Genomic DNA, 20201 nt, shown 5'->3' with positions numbered 1-20201 from the left:
TTTTATACTGGAATTTGAGTTGGAACATGACAAACAATGTAAACAGTTTAAATGTCACCCTAAAACGTGTTTGACACGTTGAATCAATTTAACACAATTAGATTAATAGAACTATATTAATTTATTTTTAAAGTTTAGGAACAAAAATACATTAAAATTTAAGATAATGACGAATACCGGCGGAACATAGACATGACAGAGGGGAGCCATGGCTCCCCCATTGATTTTTTTTACTTTACTTTTTACATATTTAAAAAATAATATTTATGTATTTTTATTATATTTATATTAATTTTAATGATTTTTATTTTATTTTATTTTTTATATATTTTGAAAAAATATATTTATATATTATTACTTTATTTATTTTAGTTTAGTTTGAAAAAGTTTTTTTAAAATTTAAAAATCACATTTTTTCTCTCTATTATATTTTTTTATATTTTTTCATTTGGCTTTTCTATCTTTTTTATGTCTCCATCTCTTTTTCTTTTCTTATTTTCATCTCAATTTTTACCATCAATTCTTTATTATTTTCAAAATCAAATTGTACTACAGCAAGATTGAGGAGTTAAGGAACATTTTGGGCCGAACAATTTCTTCTTTTGAGTAAGTTCATTTTTTATCCTTTTTTTTTCGAACCAATATATTTTCTTCTTATATGAGACTTTTCTATGCTCTAGGCATATCTCAATCTCTTAGAGATCATAAAATCATGCTCTAATTATTTATCAAACTCTTATTTATGTAGCTAAAGTTATTTTAGACTTTGAAGTTGTGTAATTGAGAGCAAGATTAGTACTCTACTATAAGGTAAGGGAAGCTAATCAATTATTAGTTTTCTTAAAATATTAAGTCTTGCTTTTAAGATTTAATTTGGGATATTCATAATTTTATCTTTTTGTAAATAGGTGAGAGGTGACAAATTTATATTAGAAAAATTATGGCAAAGAGTAAAAGAATTGATTCTTTTTTTTCAAGAGAAAGAGCTGTGATGATGAAGATGAAAAAAATGCATCTACGTTATCTAAAATTGAGAAACTTTATGAGAATCCAAAACTTAGAGAAAACGAAAAACAATTCTCTAAGGTTCCTAAAATTACATATAAAGAATTTGAAAATGCTTTAGAAGGTGATCACGTCTTCCAATTTGGTAATACATATAAGGTAACTCTTTTTTAATATATTATTGTTGATGATAAATTTAATGTTACTCTTTCGTATATATTTATTGTCATATTGTTTGGATTCTATTGTCATGAGTGTTTGTTTTGAATAAAAAAAATATCTAAAAAACTGAAAATTTTTAATTAAAATAAATAATTTATATATAACAAATATAATTTGGCCCCCCTAAAATTTGTGTTCAAGTTCCGCCACTGATGACGAATTTCAATTTTAGATACAAATTTAGAAACTAAAAACATATTTAACTACAAAAAATCTAATCACAAAAAATAATACTTATTTTGAAAATTATGTTTATAGAATTTATTATTTCTACTAATAATTTAATTAAATAAAAACAACGTCATTAAAATCTTGCACCTGGTATTTTATGTAACACCCTTGATTAGTAAAATCACTCTATTAAAATATTTCAAAAAAAATTATTGAACAAAATATGACCTTTGTATTAGAGTTTAAGTTACATAATAAAGTTTTACCATAAAAACATAAATGTATTCCAAATTAGAGGAGAAATCTCTGAAGGTTAAATATGTTTTTGGTCCCTAAGTTTGAGTGAATTTTGGAATTAGTCAATCTTCGAAACTTTATACCAATTTAGTCCTTCATATTTAGAAATGCGTGGATTTAGTCATTCTTACCAAATTGTATGAAGTTTATTTGACATTTTAAACGCATTTTGTGATAATATTTGAGTTAACATTGAAGCAAAAATGTTTCAGACGATGTAAATAATTTAAATACTATCATGAAATGCGCTTGAAACGTCTGATAAACTTAACAAAATATGATTAAAATGACTAAATTAACGCATTTTTAAAGATGAAGGACTAAATTGGTCAAAAATTTTGATAATGGACTAATTCCAAATTTCGCTGAAACTTGAGGGATCAAAAACATATTTAACCCAATCTCTACAATATAAAAGAAGACATAAATACGAAACATCTTCGATCTATATCATTCTTGAGCTATATTATTGCTAAGAATCCTTACTTACGGTATCTCTTTTCATGTATAAGATACTTGAAGATAAATAAACTACAACACAACAAAAAAAAAAGTTAACATATTTGAAAAAGGAAACAAACTTATAATTATTTAAAAAGAATTCACATAACAAACATACAGTCAATTCATGAGCTGCATACACAAATAGTTAGATTAATTTCAAGTTCTCTGGAGCATTTTTTTTTAATATTTTTCTGAAAAATAAAAGCTATTAAAAATTGTAACTAAATTTTCAGTTGCATATATTAATTACACTCAACTTATTGATTATTACAGTAGTATAGTAACAAAAAAATAAAGTAGCTAAATAAAACTGACTCTAACACCTTATTCATTCCAAGAAACAAACGAGAAATAAAAAGTTAATAAATATGAAAAATGATAAATGATGAACAAATTAAAATTTTTGTAAAATCCTGAAAAGATTATATAGAAAGATCTTAATTATATTTCATGACATAATAAATTATATTATAATACTTTATTAATATTTTGTGTTATAATAGTATAAATAGGTATAAAATAAATAATAATAATTAAATTGAAAATAGATAAATAAATAAATATATTTGAAATGTAAAATAAATTTAACAAAAATTAATTATAAAATTTAAATTTGTACCTTTTTAAATATAAAATATTAAATTAATCTAAAATTTTAAAAATACTAATTTTAATTTTTACTAAAGAACTAAAACATCTTATCTTTTTTTTTTATTCGGTTTAAATTTAAAACTTTGAAGAAAATAAAATAGTGTCCAGATATTCTACCTCTCTAAATGGATCCAAACCAATTAAAAGTAACTGTAAATGTTTTTTTTTTCATACCCATATTATTCCTTCATTAAAATTATAATAAAAAGATAAAAGTATGGAACTTGTATTTTTTAACCTCGTGTCCTTTAAAGTTTCTAAAGTATTTGCGAACAAAATCATGTCCGATAATTTAATTTATAAAAAGTAATATAAATGATTATAATTTGCACATGTTGTGTGAAATATATTTATTTAAATTTTTTTATAATAAATATAATTTGTCTAAACGGTGTGAAATGTAATTTTTATCATCAATTTGAATGGTTTCTCATATTTTATATTTATTTATTTTATTTTTATTTTTAAAAAGTTTTCGTATAATAACATATAATTGATAAATTTTTGAATGTCAACTTATTTAAAATTTTAAAATTTATAATAATATCTAATAGGATTTTATTTGAAAATATATCTCTTGGATTAATTTTAGAATACACATCCTAAAACATATTTTTGAATCTAAAATTATGTGTGAATTACACCATCTAAAATATTTTTTTAAAATACATTATGACGCATTATATTTTACTAAATAAATTACTTCAATTACTTCCATATTTAATCCCTTAAAAATAAATTAGATAAATAATCTATAAGTTGTAAAATACAATCTCTAAAATATGTTATCTAATTAGAAACTTGCGATGGAGATAGACATAGGCAAAACAAATAAAAAATTATTAACAATTTCTTTATCACAAATTTGAATATATCACGAAAGAAATACCAACTAACTAAAAATATAACAATCAAAAGAAAATCTTAACAAATATTTATTCATAACAAGAAAATAAAAGTGTGTATACATTAAAAAAATAAAAAGCTAAAAAAAAATATATATTGATACTTGTAATAGTAAAATTAAATTCAATCTTCATCGACCCCTTGGAATGCCCATTCATTAGTTTTCCTGAGCTCAGCCTCTTCCTCCTCTGTAAAATCATTAATTATACCAAAAAAGTCTCTAACAAACTCAACACTCTTATTCTGAATAATGTTTGCTATGCAGGTGGCAATAAAATGAAAAAGAGTCTTCATGTTAAGGTAATTGGCAGCGACAAGCATCTCCTTCAACTCATCATGACTCAGCTTCTTCGCCGATTCTTCATCATACTCTCCCTTTACCAACTCTATGATTTGATTCAGGATGTGGCTGCTCACATTGGAAATTGGAAAGATAAAAGAATTATCAGTATCTATGGCACCGATAAATGTTTGAATAGTTTCCATCTCCTTCACGATTGAAATTTCCACTTCCATGGTCACTCCATCTGAAGTTACCAGTTTAACTTTTTTTTCTTCTTCATATTGTTTAACCTTTTCTCCTTCTTCAAATTCTGCTTTCGATTCATCTCCAACTATCATTTTCCCCTTTCGCAATTTTTCTTCCTTTGCTTTCTTCAGCATAACGGCTTCCGACGATTCTCCTCTCTCTGCCATTGTTTGTTACTCTGGAAAAAAAAAAACGATAAAGGAGTGTAAAGTTGAAAAACAATTTGATATTGATTTACAATGGGATGATACTTTTATAAGGCAAAAAATGAGATATATCTTATATCTATATCCATATATATTATTATATCTTTTAATTATTTTCCTTTTTTTATGTTATTATAGGAATATTAAAATTTAATAGATATGATATATGTAATTATCTTTAATTCTATCAATACAATGTTATAAATTTATTCTTATTGATAAATAAGTAAACCTTACTCTCCAGTCTATTCTTATAATTTAAATAACTTTTTTTATTTTTTTTATTTTTCATTATTCAATCTAAACAAAACATAAAAATAATTGTCAATTAAAATATTAACTATATTTCTAACAACCAACTTCATTCGACGTTGATTTCATTGCTAATCTAAATAACAACTAAACAAAACTAATCAAAGATAAATTGGGACCGTTTTTGGGATTTGAATAAAAGATATAATAACTGTTTAATATATATGATGAAAGATAATAATAAAAGATATAAAATATATTTAATTATTTTGTTTTTATAACCGGAGGTATATTCTCCTCCTACACAATCAAGAAAGAAAATAAGAAAATTTAAGGTAGGAGATCATATACAATTAAGACAGAATAGTGTCTCTGATTTTTACTTTTAGGTTAAATATATTTTTAATAAAAAATACAATTAGCTTTTATTTTTATTTTTATTTAATTTATATTTTTTAATTAAATTTATAAATTTATGTAATATTTTGAGTGCTTTACGTAATAACATACAAATTATTTAAATCGTTTAATATGTTTTCGTTTTTCATTAAAATGTAAGATAAATTTAACAAAGTTAATTAAAAAATTAAATTCGCACCTTTTTTTAAAATAAAGGATTAAATTAATCTAAAACTTAAAAAAATATTAATTTTTATTTTTATTGAAGACAGGGGACGAAAACATCTTATCCCTTTTTCTTTAATTCAGTTTAAATTTATAACTTCGAGCAAAATAGAAAAGCCTAACTATTCTACCTCTAAGTGGATCTACCAATTAAAAGTAACGCCTTTTTTTTTTCTGTACCTATGTAACAATTATAAATTCCAGATTCTTCCTTCGTTAAAATCATAATAAAAAAGTAAAAGTATTTCTGCAATTTTTTTTTTTAAATATATTTCAAATTATACAATTGAGAAAGTATTTTTAGATGTTAAGATTAAGCGTTTACCACTAAGTCAAAAGTTATAGTTATTAGTGAGCATTAGAGATGACAAATAAATTTATCTTCGTGGGAATTGTCCGAACCCGTTCTCGTTTTGACGGGAAATTCTCACATTGACTGGGTATGAGTATGGAAATTTCCCGACTTTTACAATTGAGTATGGGGATATACATATCCTGCCATATCTCCATTACAGTTTAAATTATTACAATGAAACTCATTCACATCTCTAATATATTTTTTATCTTATCATAATCTTTATGTAATTATGTTAAAATAATGTATGTCAATTAAAAAATAAATTTGTCTTACATTTAAATATTTCTATTATTTTTTAATATTTTTATTTATTGTATATTTTCATTTCACATGAGAATGTTTAATACTCTCAGTTTAAATGTTAAATAGCATAAACCTTTTATTTACTAAGTAATATAAAAAAATTCTTTACTTATTATTATTAATTTTTGTTTCATATGAAGAACTTGTTTCATTATTTTTCAACTATTGAGTATATATGTTGATATTACAAAAGTTTTATTAGATCTTTAAAGTATTTTTCATCTTATCATACACTTAATTATACATTTTTTTCCTTTATGCGATTTCTTTCAACAGTCTATTAAATTGTTTCAAAGACACACATTTGTTAATTTTTTAATATTTTTATTTGTTGTTTATTTTCATCATATAGGAAACTATTTTGATATATTTTATTTAATTATTTTTTATTTTCTAACTTATTATCAATCATACTGTAATTTTTTCACTATAATTATATAAATAACTTTTATTTACTACAATATAACTTATTACCAATTTAACTCTCCCTTCTCCTCCTTAGGTCTCTATCTTCATCTATGGTGATTTCTTCCATTTTGGTTAAAGAGGGAGATGAGATGCAAATTGGAGGCAGAGATGTGAATGGGAGGCATAATTAGAGCTTGGAGTATTTGCTATGTGTCTTAGAAAAGGGTATTCTTTTTCTCTTTGGTTTCAATTTATTCCATGTCTCTTCAATTTATATGACCTAAGTTCTTTACAATTGAGAGCTAAACTTATTTTTTTTTATATTAGATGTAATAAATTATTTTTTTATGTGTGTACTGTTATGTTGAAATATCTTTTGTAACCTAAAACTAAAGTTAAGTACCTAATGGAGCTTGTATCGAAGATAAAACATGATTCATTATTGATCTTAAGACTCTTCACTTCCGTACATGTTTTCACTTGTTATGGTCAAATCATTCAATAATATTCATTACAAAAGTAATACGAGGCTTATAGTCTTAATCGTACTGTTTAATTGACTTATCGGCACTAGTCCTCAAATCCTGACAACATAATTGACTAAGTGGACGTGTGCTCACAATACACGTTGTACCTTTATAAAACAAAGTTTATTGTAAATTTTAAATGTAAAATTATTTTCTTCATATATAAATAAGAAAGTTAAAATTGTAAATATAGTTTTAGTGATAAAATATCCGTAATATATTTTTGTGTTTAAGAAATTTTATTATAATTCTTGAATAATTTTATAATGATAAAAACAACATGAATGAATCTAAGTAAAACTATTAAATATTAATTTAATTTAATTCAAAATCTACGTTAAATTAAAAGCAAACCAAGTCGAGTCAGACTTGATTTCGGTTCAAATAGCTATTTAATGAAAAAAACAAATCAAATCACAAAACTATATTGGGATATGATTATTATGAGTAATAACACACATAATTTTACACAAAATCATTGGTTAAATTAAATTAACAGTTAATTAATCTACACTTTCAAAGATACTTCTTATTATGTATGAGAGAATAATCAAGCGATTGACATGATTATATTAATAACTCTTATTTACTTGTTTACATTCATTAATAACAAATATAATAACATATTCTGAGGCATTAATAGAGCCTTAAATTTTGTATATTTAAAATTTTATTCTTAAACATAAATATACCCACACTTTTATTATGTTTTTTTCTCCAATAAACTTCCCACTTAATTTCTATATATAATTTTTAACTATTATTTATTTTAAATTTTCCGTTTACATTGAATACCTTTCTTATCCCAAAAACCCTCGGCATAGTTCTTTCTTTGCGAAGTTTTGAATTTCCAAATCACAACTTTTATTGCTTTTAATTCTCCATTTTCTTTTTCTTTACAATTACACACACAATGTATATATATTCTTTCGGAAATAAATCTTCTACATTTCAATGTTATCTTTCTTATTTCCTAATTTCGTAATTGGAAACTGCTATGAAAGCAGTATGAATTACGGTACTTAAAATGTATACCAATAATTATGAAAATATAAATTTAACCATGCAACACTTTCATACACAAATACGAAAAATTAAAAGAAAATAAAAAGAAGAAGAGAAGTTAGCAAAAGAAAGAGGAACATAAAAAGTTCTTTAAATTATTTTTTAGAAAAAAAGACGTGTTTTTTTTTTAATGCAGTCATTTTTGAAGCAAGCTTTGTTGTGATAACCATTCTAAAAATAAGAAATCGCCATTTTTGTTTAACTTTTAAGAAAAAAAAAAAAACTTGGTCTAATATGGATGAGCATTGATGGCGGTAAACTCGCTTAACGGCTAAGATTTCCGATCCCTGAAATTCTCTCTCCTCTAAATTTTCCCAAACTGACTCAGTTTTCTCGCGAATGCCCAGAAGGAATATATCTTTTTTTCTTTTTCCTTTTCCAAAACTGTAAGAATAATTTAATGTGTTGGGTGTATAAATACAAAAATACTGATCCAGATTAATCCAACGACGACCATCAAATCTCACCATCCAAACAGAAAACACACTACCAAACCCTAATCTGAAACGATCATTTCCTCTCTCTCTTTCTCTCTCTATCAACCGCCAAACTCCGGCGTCGTATTTCTCTCCTTCCCACCCGATCCAGAGCCTTCCGACCTTCTCCTTCAAGATCTTTCCCCACGCGCCTGCTACGCTGGACCACGCGCCTGTTTCCGCCTCCATGATGGTTGTGAGCGGAGGGAAGGGCCTCAAACGCGCCGCGAAGAAGAGAGTCACCGCCGATTTCTACGACTTCCTTACGTTCCCTTCGCCGTCCCTCGCCGAGGCGGAGAACTTCGCCGGCGGGCCCTTTCGCTCCAACGTTCGCTCCTTTCTGACGAAGCACGCGCTGCTTCCGCCGCCGTACGCGCTGTTCCCTCATCTGCTGACGTGGCAGATACTCTTTCGCGTCGGCGAGCTTACCGAAGGCCCCGACTCGCCTGTTGTGTGCCTTGACGTTGTGGAAGAAGACGTCGCCAGATCCAGATCCGTTTACTGCGATCAGTGCCGTGTTTTCGGTGAGTTGACTCGCCAGTAGTTCAACCGGTTCGCTCTTGCATGAATCATTTTGGTTTCTTCGCTTTTTTTCCAGGTTTCTCTTCGGTTCCCGGTTCCCGATCTTCAACTTGTGAAAAAATTAAAAATGAAACGATTCACCGAAATTATCGTGTTCATTTCGCGATATGACGTTTATTATTATTATTATTATGATTAATTTATTATTTATTGTTATTATTATTACTACTTTAACATGCCTACATAATCATAAATTCGACGAAGTTTATAACTATGATTAAGTGAGTATACCAAAGAATAATATCCAGTTATTATGATAAGGAAAATGACTGGTAAATCACTGGAAGGGGACTATCTATCGTATCGTCGAGTTGGTGACGATAAAATCCTGAGAGATATATTGGAGGATCTGGAAAAAAGGGTTAGGTGGTAGGTGGGGCCCATAAGAACTCGGACAGGTGGAAGGAGTGTGAGATGCCACGCGTCGGTCTTACTTTTGTGGGGACACTGCTTGCTGTCTTTGTTGCGTGACAGCTCATACTATTTAATATTATATATTTATTATATTTAATCATTATTGTCGTGGTCCAACTTTGGGTAGTTAGTACTGACGTGCCTCTCAAGTCGTCCGCCACGTATACTAGTCTGGATTTGCTGGTTTTTTCCATAAATAAATCATAATTTTCATTGATCATAATCGTGATCTTTCCCAGTTTAGTGTTTTTTTATTGATATTATTCATTAAGTCATTAATACTTATTATTATTGTTTATGAGGAAATTCGCGTGGATTTGTCAATTTCTTTTTTTTGCGGCTGTAAATATTACTATTATTTATTATTTCTTTGAGTTGAAACTTACGGATTTATTATTTAGGTTGGAGCGGCCATCCAGTGTGCGGGAAGCGATACCATTTTATAATCAAAGCCGATGGAAGCTCTATTGGTGGGTACCACAAGCCGTGTATGTGCTGTGGAGACATCCTTCATTTGTCAGAATCCAAGTAAGTAACTTATGACTACCTAAGCAGTGTTTTTTGTTTTTCTTTTAATCTGTTCAAATTGCTGTCTAGGGTAATCGATACCCCCAATAAATTTGAATATGTTTATGTTCTTATTCTGTCAATTTTGTGTTAGCTATTTACTCTAATTTGCGCACTGTTTCTTTGATTGTAGATACAAATTTGGGAAACAAAGTCTCGAAAATTAGCTGTTCTCTAAATGAAAACATTGTTGCTACCGAGTTATTTTTCTATATTAATGTGGTTGATTGCTGAAATGGAATGCCTGTTTGGCAAAGCTTGAAATTTATTGGGGCTTTGTGTCATTGAGCGTCCTTCTGTTAATTTCAATTTTCAACAGTGAAGTAGATCTGTTAGTATAAAATTTCACCTTTGCTGAAGGAGAGGGTAGTTTCCTTTCGTTTGAAGCCCAGAGCATGTTTGGATTGCCTTAGTATGAAATTTCATAGTATGCCGAAGGAGAGGGTAGTTTATTTTCGTTTGAGGCTCAGAGCATGTTTGGATTGCCTTGATATTATTTGAAAGAGCTTATCACCAAAGTCATGTTAGCTGTTAAGTGAACCTTATTTTGGATGAGTGCAACGGTGCTGTCCTTGATTTTATATTTTGGGTAATGCTTTCTATATTCAGATGCAAGTCTTGCAATCACGTGACCACCACTGATGATGTTGAAGACTGGGTGTACCACCAATTAGAGAACACGACTCATCTTTTACACGGCGTAATCCACGGCAATGGATATGGGCACCTTCTACGGGTTAATGGCAGAGAAGGGGGCTCTAGATTTCTTTCTGGTTGTCATATTATGGATTTCTGGGATCGCCTATGCAACACTCTTGGAGTCAGGTTAGGATTCTTTTTTATCGTAGTTACTAATTGCGATCTCTTTTTTGAACATATACTTCAACTGTCTTGAAGCTAATTCTCTCTGTATTTTCTATTGTATACTTGTGTCGATTATGGTACGCTGATTACCTAATTAGCATTTATCTTGGAGCTAATTTTTATATAATTTCTATTTAATACTCTTGTCGCTCGTGACAGTCTTGTCACCTAGTTAGCAGTTAGACGGGGAAGAATGATATAGAAGCTTTTCTTAAAAAATAAACTGTTACTGGAATTAAAATTCGTGTCACATAAGGATGTACCCTGTTTTACAGATGAGAGACATCTAAAGTACTCAACTCTTTTTGGGTATCTTGAAATAACTTAACCCTTTTCCAGTGGGAGTAGTTGTTTTGGTTATTTGTGGTTTGTGAATATTGGGTTGAATTCTTATGTTTCCTCACTTTTGTCATGGGCAGAAAAGTTAGCGTGATGGATGTTTCAAAGAAATATGGCCTAGAGTATCGTTTGCTCCATGCCATTATGAAGGGACACCCATGGTATGGTGACTGGGGTTATAGATTTGGCTCTGGTAGCTATTGTCTCACGCATGAAGCATACAAGTCTGCTGTTGAAAACCTATCCAACCTACCCTTGTCCACCTTTTCCCAGGGACAGATGCCGGTACCCCATTCCCGTGTGCAGGACATGATAAAATATTTCCAGTCTTTATCAGAGCATGAGCTTGTAAATATAAGAGACCTCTTTTGTTTCATAATGGGTTTGATTGGTGATGCTCGCAAGAATGTGTCAAATGTTGATGACACAGCCTGCAAGAAGCGTCGTTTTAATGCTTCTGGACTGTCAATTTCTTGGGAGAAGGCTGACATTGAACGTGTGGAGCAAGCTATGATCAGAGTGCTGCGTGCAGTGTCCGAGTCTAAGTGGGTAAACTGGCGTGCTCTTAGGGGTGCGGCCTGCAAGGTGGGCTCTCCAGAACTGCTTGATTATTGCCTGGGAGAACTGGGGGGGAAAATGGTCTATGGTGGAATGGTTGTTAATAGCCGATGCAATCCTCAAACTGGAGTTTATGAGTTCAGGTTAGACTTCATTCCGATTCATATGGAATGTTTAACTTGTTAGAGGAAGTTCATACATACTGACTCGTACACGAGTCATGGTATAGATGCAACGATGCTTCTATTTTAGGATTTTTTGAACACGGGCTACTTCATTGCATGAGGCTGAATTTGATACTTGTTATTGGCAATATCATCATGCATGATGTTTGACGAAAAAAATAATTTCAAGTATGTTTTGTCGTTCCCTTGCTTTTTTCTTTGGGTTTTTTCATCTGGATTATTGCTGAAGTGTTTGCGTATGAAGTCCATTAACATTGAGGTTGGGCCTTCAAATATTAATGTTCTTTTCAAAGGATTTATGCTATATATTTGTATTGTTTGAAAGATTATCTTTTGGTTTTATGTGATATGATTATGTGAATCGGTTCTAATATTGTGGTATTTTATTTGCTTTAGACTTGAGCCTGCCACTGGTGCTTGCTATGGAATTTTAGCGAACAATAACTCTTCAGGCTCGAAGTATCCATCCGAAGAAAACCTCCTACAGTGCTTGAGATATTTATACGACTCTCTGCTTCATCCACAGATGATGGTAAACTATGTTGAAGCAGGGACGAGGACTCTGGCGATGAGCTCAGTTCAGAAGCTTTTTGACTGCAAGCAGTTTGTAAAAGATTATAGTCCTGAGTTGTTACCATTGTCAGATTTGCACAAGTTACGCATCTCATGTCAGGTTGAAATCGTAGATGAATCTGAAGATCCAGAAGCCATAGCTCCAACGGAATTAATTGTGCTGCCCATGAATGCCACAGTGGCCGAGCTTAAAAGTCAAGCAGCGATTGCTTTTCAAGATGTATATCTAATGTTCAGAAGATTTCAAGTTGATGAGGTAGTAGGCTATAGCGGTGTTGAAGATTCCACCCAGGTCAAGCTCTTGTTAGGATCGAAAGATGTAGTTTGTGTTCGAGGAAGATGCGTTGGGAAAAATGGGTTAAGTAAGTTCCGGATGGAACGGGGACTTGAGAGGTGGACTGTAGATTGCAGCTGTGGGGCGAAGGATGACGATGGGGAGAGAATGTTGGCGTGCGATATATGCGGAGTGTGGCGGCACACCAGGTGTTCTGACATCCATGATTCTGATCCCGTTCCAGCACGTTTTGTTTGCCTCAAATGCCAAAACTCTGAATCAAAACTCAAATCTGGTGGCCACTGCAAAGATGAGACTGTCACTAACGTTACCACTCCCACTAGTTGTTTCGGGAAAACCTTCCCAGTGCCATCTGATGTTAGTTAGTTAGTTAGGTGCTAATCAGATTTGTACGGAAAGCTCCTCCTTTTTATGTTTTTTTTTTTTTTTGCCTGGGCCTGAATGAACCTGTACATAACACACAGATAGGCCTTAGAGATAGGTTCAGGGACAGGGCATGTCTTGTTCATATTTCAGGTTCTACCTTAGCTTGTTTATTTTGTGTACATAGTAGTCACTGACCGAAAGATGTGGAGGGCGTAAAATCAAAAATATTCAAATTTCCTTGCTTCCTTTCTAACTGACCTTCATGGTTTTTCAAAATATTTCAACACTTTTTTCTATATAATGCTGTAACTGTAAGAAGGTTGGATAAATGGGCTATCACAACAAGTATCTATATTTTTTAAATTTTGTTAACTTATCTGTATTTTCTCCTCGAAATACTGTTATCAAGGATTTTAGTGAATATTATTGAATTAAATGGTCATTTTCTTTCAATAATAGTGAAGTAGTATTATTTTAATTTCTAATTTGTAATGTAAAAACTATAACTTTCTCTTATCTGAAATATTACATGTTTTGTTAGAGCACTATTTTAGTCTAATAGGATGCTGTATCAATCAAACTAATGAATTGATTCGGCCATTAAATTGTGATCTAGAAATTTAATAAACCAGAATTAAATACATAAGGTCAATGTTTTTATCCATTACTCTCTGAATATAAGACAGTTCTCTCACAAACACACACACACACACACATATATATATATATATATATATATATATATATATATATATATATATATATATATATAGAGAGAGAGAGAGAGAGAGAGAGAGAGAGAGAGAGATGATAAACTGGAAAAGAAAGAAAAAAGTAAAAAAGGATGAATATATCAACCTTGTATTTGAAAACAAATTAAATGGTCCTTATACCTATAAATTCCCACTTCAATCTTATTCTAATTTAGCAGAATTGTTAAAAGGGTATAAACTATCGGTCGAAATATCCCAAAATGTATATATTTTGTGCTAATAGAAACATAAAAATTGTTTGACAGTTATTTTGAAGGAAATAAAAATAATGAATACAATATAATTGAAATTTGAAGATGGTAATGTGCACATAAGAATATTAAATGGGTTGTAAAGTAGGCACCACCACTATCATAACAAACGTGTCTACAGCACTCGCAAAATCAATAAAAGGTGTAAAAAATTTGGTGCTTCACCTTCTAGCTTGGATTCCATTTCATTAGCAACAAGTTTCGTCCCACTTTAGCACAAACATTGCAGCACTCATCACATTTTGTAATTTGTTCTCTCTTACATCTAAATGGCAACCAGCTGCATCAACTTTGTTAACGACCCCACTTAGTAAGCTTTAGTTTTTGACTTACGTTAAATATTAAGTTATCATATTGTGGACAACTAATCAGATCACAATACATGAGTTTGAACAACGTAAAGCATAAAGTTTCGAATTAATTTCCACAAGTTCAACGTATATGGCCATATGTAAAGATGCATTGCTTCAATTTATTAAATTAATAAGGTTTTATGTTTTAGGTTTAAGATTTGACAATAGACAATAATATAATTGTTTCAAAAAAAATATAAATAGTCATTTTTATAACTTTAAGGAATAAATACTTGAAAATAGTATAAACAACTATTAGAGGAGTGTTGAAGGAAAAAATATTTTTCTTTTCCTAATTTTTTTCTCTATTTCTCTAACACTAGAAAAGGAAGTTATTAAGGTTTCTCTGTTGACAAAATAATGTGTTTTTTTATATTTTTTATGATAAGTAAACACTTAGTATATTTTTTAAGAGACTTTTCTTATCTCGACAATTAGAACATTTTTTTTTTCTTAGCAAATGTTGAGAGGAAAAATAATTGGGTTAATATCGAAGGAATTGAACTATGGAGAGAATGAAAAATTACTTAACCAAAAGAAAGTTCTTTAAATAAAATGAGTCTAAGAGAGAAAAGAGAAAAGAGAAGTGAAATATTTTATTTTATATAGTAAACTAAAGTTTATATGATTTAAAACTTAAAATTGATAGTTAGACATTCTACCATAAAACATAAACAATAAATATAAATACTAAAGAGAAGCAAAAATTGTCAATGTGTCATATAAACATATAATTTGATAAAGAATATTGATATTTTGACATCACACTTTTTTTACTTTTATTTGATACCAAATTTTATTATTATTCATTTTCTCTTCTTTCTAAAAATATAAAAATTAATTTTTATTAAAATTATTATATCTTTATAAGAATTGTCGATTGATCTTCAAATGGTGTCAAAAACTTTTTTCCTATCAAATTGAGATTTATTGTTTATGAAATGTAATACATAAAACTCTACCTAACACAACAATACCATAAGAATTAAGAATAGTTATTTATTCCTCGTCAACTAGAAAACTTTTCTAGTATATACAAATTAAGGAAATGGGTTTTTATTTTATTACTATAAATTTATTATGAAATTGACATTCGCGTGTTAATAGTCTTTTAGTAAGTAATCTTGTAATCATCGGAAAATTAATTATGCTATCTAACTAATTTATGATTGAAGTGGTACCAAAACTTTAATTATTATCTGATGTCTTACTCAATTATAGATTCCACCTTTCTAAGATAAAGTTGACTTGCAATACTCTATTCATTCATATTCTCGGTGCTCCTAGCAATGTAGTCATAAGTATAATCTCAATTTTGGTTAAGAGTCTTTTCTACCATTTTTCTACTTTATCTAATGCGGATTTAGTTTGGAAGTCTTTCAAAGGTTTTCATTAAGGAGAATATATATTGACTACTAAATTTTGACAATATTTTTTTTATAATATGTGTAATTTTTTAAGTGATTTTGAAATATTAAAAATGAAAAAATAGAAAAAATGAAAAATCACTTAAAAGATACCACTTAAAATTATAAGAGAAAGTTGTCAAAATTTAGTAGTTAAAAATTCATTTTTTTTTTCATGAATTAATTGTTGCAACCACACGAGTGGCTCTTGCATTCGTCAGTCACCTATGTGAAACTCCTAACGTGTCAGCTTAATTACATGCAATCAACATTCACATGCAATATATTTTTATTAAATATTAATCCGCAACATTTACATTGACTTAGATGATTAGGTAGGATTTGAGAAATTAAAAACATGGTGCAGGTCTAAATAATAAAGTGCACACACCACTATCTTCAACTTTCTATTTTGTTTTAGATTATCTTTTTGTAAGTTTTGGCCAACACTTCTTTTCAATCATTTTCATTATACAAGTATAATAAAGTATATATAATATGTGTATACACACACACTACACTAGTGCCGTACCCCCCACTATGCAGTTGCCAACTATCCCCCACTATATAAGGTTCTTAATTTTTGGGTCTAGTACATTGCAGATCAACCTCACTCACTCCTCTCGCTATACAAACACAGTATATATAAGTGTGTCTGTGTTTTGTGAAGATGTTGTATAAATCATGTGTGAGGCCTTCAAAGGTGATCATGGCAAACTTTGTTACAGTGCTTTTGCTAATTGAAGTGTTTGCATATGGCTTGAGATACGGTGCAGATGGCTTGAACATGAACTACTACTTGATGACTTGTCCTTTCGTTGAACCTGTTGTTAAGAACACTGTCAACAGAGCTTTGCTGCAAGATCCCACTCTCGCAGCTGCTCTTATCAGAATGCACTTTCATGACTGCTTCATTCAGGTTTTTCTTCCCTCTCTAAGTTTGTTGAAAATACCATATCCACTAAAAATAAGACAATTTTATAATATATATAAGTGAGTATCTTACAAATCGAGTTTATAGAATTGAGTTAGGTTTAAAATTCACTTCTAACATAATATCAAAGTACTCTAAAATAAACAATAATCATTCTACTTGCACTCCGATTTTTATTACTGGGAATGGTCAAAAACAAGAAAGTGGTTACCCAACTATTTCTTGTCGCTAAAATGTTCACCACTGTGGAAGATGTAGTGTGGTGCATGTGTCTCGACAAAGGACAAATTTGCTTTAACAGTTGCGTCCACATAATGTTATATAGTAATCCACTGACACATCAAAATTGTTTGTTTTCGTATAGGGATGTGATGGCTCGGTTTTGATTGACTCCACTAAGGATAATACAGCAGAAAAGGATTCTCCAGGAAATTTGAGCCTGCGAGGCTTCGAAGTCATAGATGCTATCAAAGAAGAGCTTGAAATTCAATGCCCTGGTGTGGTTTCATGCGCTGATATTCTCGCCATGGCTGCTAGAGATGCAGTTTTCTTTGTAAGATATTCAAGTCAAATAATACAATATTACTCATTTCCTTTTCTTTTCCTATGCAATGAAATAGTTATTTACGTCGTTTATCTATTGATTGTGAAATTATTACAGGCAGGAGGACCAGTATATGACATACCTAAAGGAAGAAAAGATGGAAGAAGATCCAAATTTGAAGATACTATCAATTTACCATTCCCTACTTTCAATGCCTCTGAGCTCATTAGGTCATTTGGTCAACGTGGTTTTTCTGCACAAGAGATGGTGGCTCTCTCTGGTAGGCACATTATCTTCTTCTTAATCATGTTGAATCATGCTAAACATAAACTCAGAACCTTGTTTATCTACAACACTTGAAAACATCAAGATGCATATGAAAATTACATAAACTCAAGTTACAAGCTCTTCATTAACTCACTAGAGAGTAGAAAAATGTTGAGTATTGGAATATTGTATGCGTATTCAGGGGCTCATACACTGGGAGTGGCAAGTTGTGGTACTTTCAAGAACCGGTTGAGCCAAGTGGATCCAACTTTGGACACAGAATTTGCGAAGACACTTGCGAGAACATGCAGTTCTGGGGACAACGCAAAGCAACCGTTCGATGCGACGAGTAAAGATTTTGACAACGTTTACTTCAACGCTTTGTTGAGGAGAAACGGGGTTCTTACATCAGACCAGACACTGTACACTAGCCCCAAAACCAGGAACTTTGTGAACGCTTATGCATTCAACCAAGCCATGTTCTTTTTCGATTTCCAGCAAGCAATGGTGAAGATGGGTCTGCTTGATGTCAAAGACAGTTACAATGGTGAAGTACGACAAAATTGTCGCAAAATAAACTGAATAATGAGGTTTCTGATTGTTTTAGGTTTAAGACAACCTCAATCCTTGCCACTAGTTAAAACTACATGATATGCATATGGGTGATTAGGTAGTTCTATTTGGTATCCCTTGGATGTATTGTATTCGTATTTATGGCTGTAATCCTGTGAAAAATGCTTCACTTAGATGACTTGTTACATTAATTACCACTAATAAATATGTATGGATCTTTCGGCCGCCTTTGGAACATTTTGGACTTAGAGGTTGGGCTTTTACTTCCTGCACCCCCAAAAGTTCTACGTGCACTCCTCATACTTTTGAAATAACCGTTTTGCCTTCCGAAAAAGTGACTACTGGAAGCTTTCTGGAACCAAATTTTTCGAACAGAATTTCTGAAACAAATTTCTAGAACGTGATTCTCAAAACATATGAAATATGTTTTGTAAAAACTTTTCATAATAGGATTTTCACAAAAACCTTTTAATTAAGAGTTTAACCATATGATTATAACTAGTTATTTCCAAAGAACAATCAACATTTTCTGGTTTTTATCCTCGTGTTGGACTACAAAATCTCAAAATATAACAAGCTGAATTGAAATAAATCCATGAAAATAATACAACTTCTCAACCCGTGACACCGAGAAAAAGGGGAGTAAAGTTTAACACATAAATTGGTAGAGTAATAAGATTAAGTCAAGTCATGTAAGAAATCAAGTCAAAATAAAAATTTATAAATAAGAATATCTTTAATGAAAATAAAATTACTTTTGACTTCTACTTTTTGTTTTTCGATTTGTAAATTGTCTCCAAATATTTCTTACATACATTTTGGCCCAACTTATCATAGTTTACAAATTTTTTCTAAGCATCAAGTTGATAATCTATGTTATTAGTTGATGTGAAAACAAATTTATTGTAATTTTCTTTAGGGTAAGTTTTGAGATATTAATTAATTAATAATTTCTCTAAACAAACAAGTATATGTCTCATTTGAACTAGGTTTAAATTTATGAGTGAAAACATAATTGTGAGAAGAAAAGTCCCATTGGGATAGTCTTCAGCTGAGAGAATGCAAAAAAAGAGGAAATTTTGCATAGTCATTCTTTTCTCATTGGGATAGTCTAATATCCCAATAATAATATCCTAATTGGTCTTGCCATTAATCATATATAATGTTATACCAAAAATAAAGGAAAAAAATCAAATTCTGCTGCCAACCAAACCTTCCAGCCACTACATAAAAGAATTAAAAAAACTATACATGTCAACACATTTTGCTAACATTACTAATGAATCTCATAGTTATGAATTGGTGTTATTTCCTACACCACACAAGGATCAAGGAACATCAATTAATGCCTATGTATGATCATCATAACTAGAATCTATCTAATTGTATTTTAATCCCTTGATATCCTAAGCTTTAAGCTTAACTATATGTTACGAAAGTTATTTTCTTTCTGCGCATGCGCCCGACTTCAAAATATTTTTATCAATTCCACTCACCAATTCTTTTCATCACGTCTTCAACTATTAGTCAAACAAGTGTCACAAAAATCTCAAGTATTATAAGACCTTATGCATGCGTAGTTTCATAAATAAATAAGCAAAAAAAAAAATCTATCTTTAAAAATCATTTATTCTAAGGATAAGCATTTTGTCTATGCAAAGGTTGTAATTGTCACATAATTACAAGAATATTTCATATATACTTAATATTGAATGAATATGATTAATAATATGTGGTCAGTATTAATTACTTGTGAGATAAAGTTAATTATTATTAAACATTTTAATAACTTTAAAGTACCTTTAATTACTTGTCAAGTAAAATCAATTATTATTGAACATTCAATAATATCC

The 20201-nt window shown here is 30.0% G+C and overlaps 3 protein-coding genes across 3 annotated transcripts; 2 read left to right on the top strand and 1 right to left on the bottom strand.

Annotated features, from left to right (window-relative positions):
* Positions 1 to 3879: 3879 nt before the first annotated feature.
* On the bottom strand, positions 3880 to 4452 carry LOC114191362 (SKP1-like protein 14). Its single transcript, XM_028080532.1, has one exon. The coding sequence runs from the start codon at positions 4450 to 4452 to the stop codon at positions 3880 to 3882; it is 573 nt and encodes a 190-aa protein (XP_027936333.1).
* Positions 4453 to 8313: 3861 nt separating this feature from the next.
* LOC114190628 (PHD finger protein At1g33420-like) lies at positions 8314 to 13500 on the top strand. The gene is made up of 5 exons (XM_028079588.1): positions 8314 to 9028; positions 9902 to 10028; positions 10677 to 10892; positions 11351 to 11971; positions 12410 to 13500. Exons 1-5 carry the CDS (start codon positions 8692 to 8694, stop codon positions 13245 to 13247), a joined length of 2139 nt encoding a protein of 712 aa, XP_027935389.1. The 5' UTR covers positions 8314 to 8691; the 3' UTR covers positions 13248 to 13500.
* Positions 13501 to 16615: 3115 nt separating this feature from the next.
* On the top strand, positions 16616 to 18585 carry LOC114190073 (peroxidase 47-like). Its single transcript, XM_028078838.1, has 4 exons — positions 16616 to 16949; positions 17329 to 17517; positions 17626 to 17788; positions 17978 to 18585. Exons 1-4 carry the CDS (start codon positions 16701 to 16703, stop codon positions 18355 to 18357), a joined length of 981 nt encoding a protein of 326 aa, XP_027934639.1. The 5' UTR covers positions 16616 to 16700; the 3' UTR covers positions 18358 to 18585.
* Positions 18586 to 20201: the final 1616 nt, after the last annotated feature.

Source organism: Vigna unguiculata, chromosome 7, assembly GCF_004118075.2.
Source record: "Vigna unguiculata cultivar IT97K-499-35 chromosome 7, ASM411807v1, whole genome shotgun sequence".
NCBI classification, from domain to species: Eukaryota; Viridiplantae; Streptophyta; class Magnoliopsida; order Fabales; family Fabaceae; genus Vigna; species Vigna unguiculata.
The sequence above is the reverse complement of the archived record's forward strand: the minus strand, read 5'-3'. Positions and strand labels throughout refer to the sequence as shown.

What these genes read in the sequence shown, in the direction of transcription:
- LOC114190628 (XM_028079588.1), top strand. Translation starts at nt 8,692, where the DNA reads ATGATGGTTGTGAGCGGAGGGAAGGGCCTCAAACGCGCCGCGAAGAAG. An exon ending in CGATCAGTGCCGTGTTTTCG is followed by an intron (nt 9,029 to 9,901) that starts GTGAGTTGACTC and finishes TTTATTATTTAG; the next exon opens with GTTGGAGCGGCCATCCAGTG. An exon ending in ACTGGAGTTTATGAGTTCAG is followed by an intron (nt 11,972 to 12,409) that starts GTTAGACTTCAT and finishes TATTTGCTTTAG; the next exon opens with ACTTGAGCCTGCCACTGGTG.
- LOC114190073 (XM_028078838.1), top strand. Translation starts at nt 16,701, where the DNA reads ATGTTGTATAAATCATGTGTGAGGCCTTCAAAGGTGATCATGGCAAAC. An exon ending in TTCATGACTGCTTCATTCAG is followed by an intron (nt 16,950 to 17,328) that starts GTTTTTCTTCCC and finishes GTTTTCGTATAG; the next exon opens with GGATGTGATGGCTCGGTTTT. An exon ending in CTAGAGATGCAGTTTTCTTT is followed by an intron (nt 17,518 to 17,625) that starts GTAAGATATTCA and finishes AAATTATTACAG; the next exon opens with GCAGGAGGACCAGTATATGA.
- LOC114191362 (XM_028080532.1), bottom strand. Translation starts at nt 4,452, where the DNA reads ATGGCAGAGAGAGGAGAATCGTCGGAAGCCGTTATGCTGAAGAAAGCA.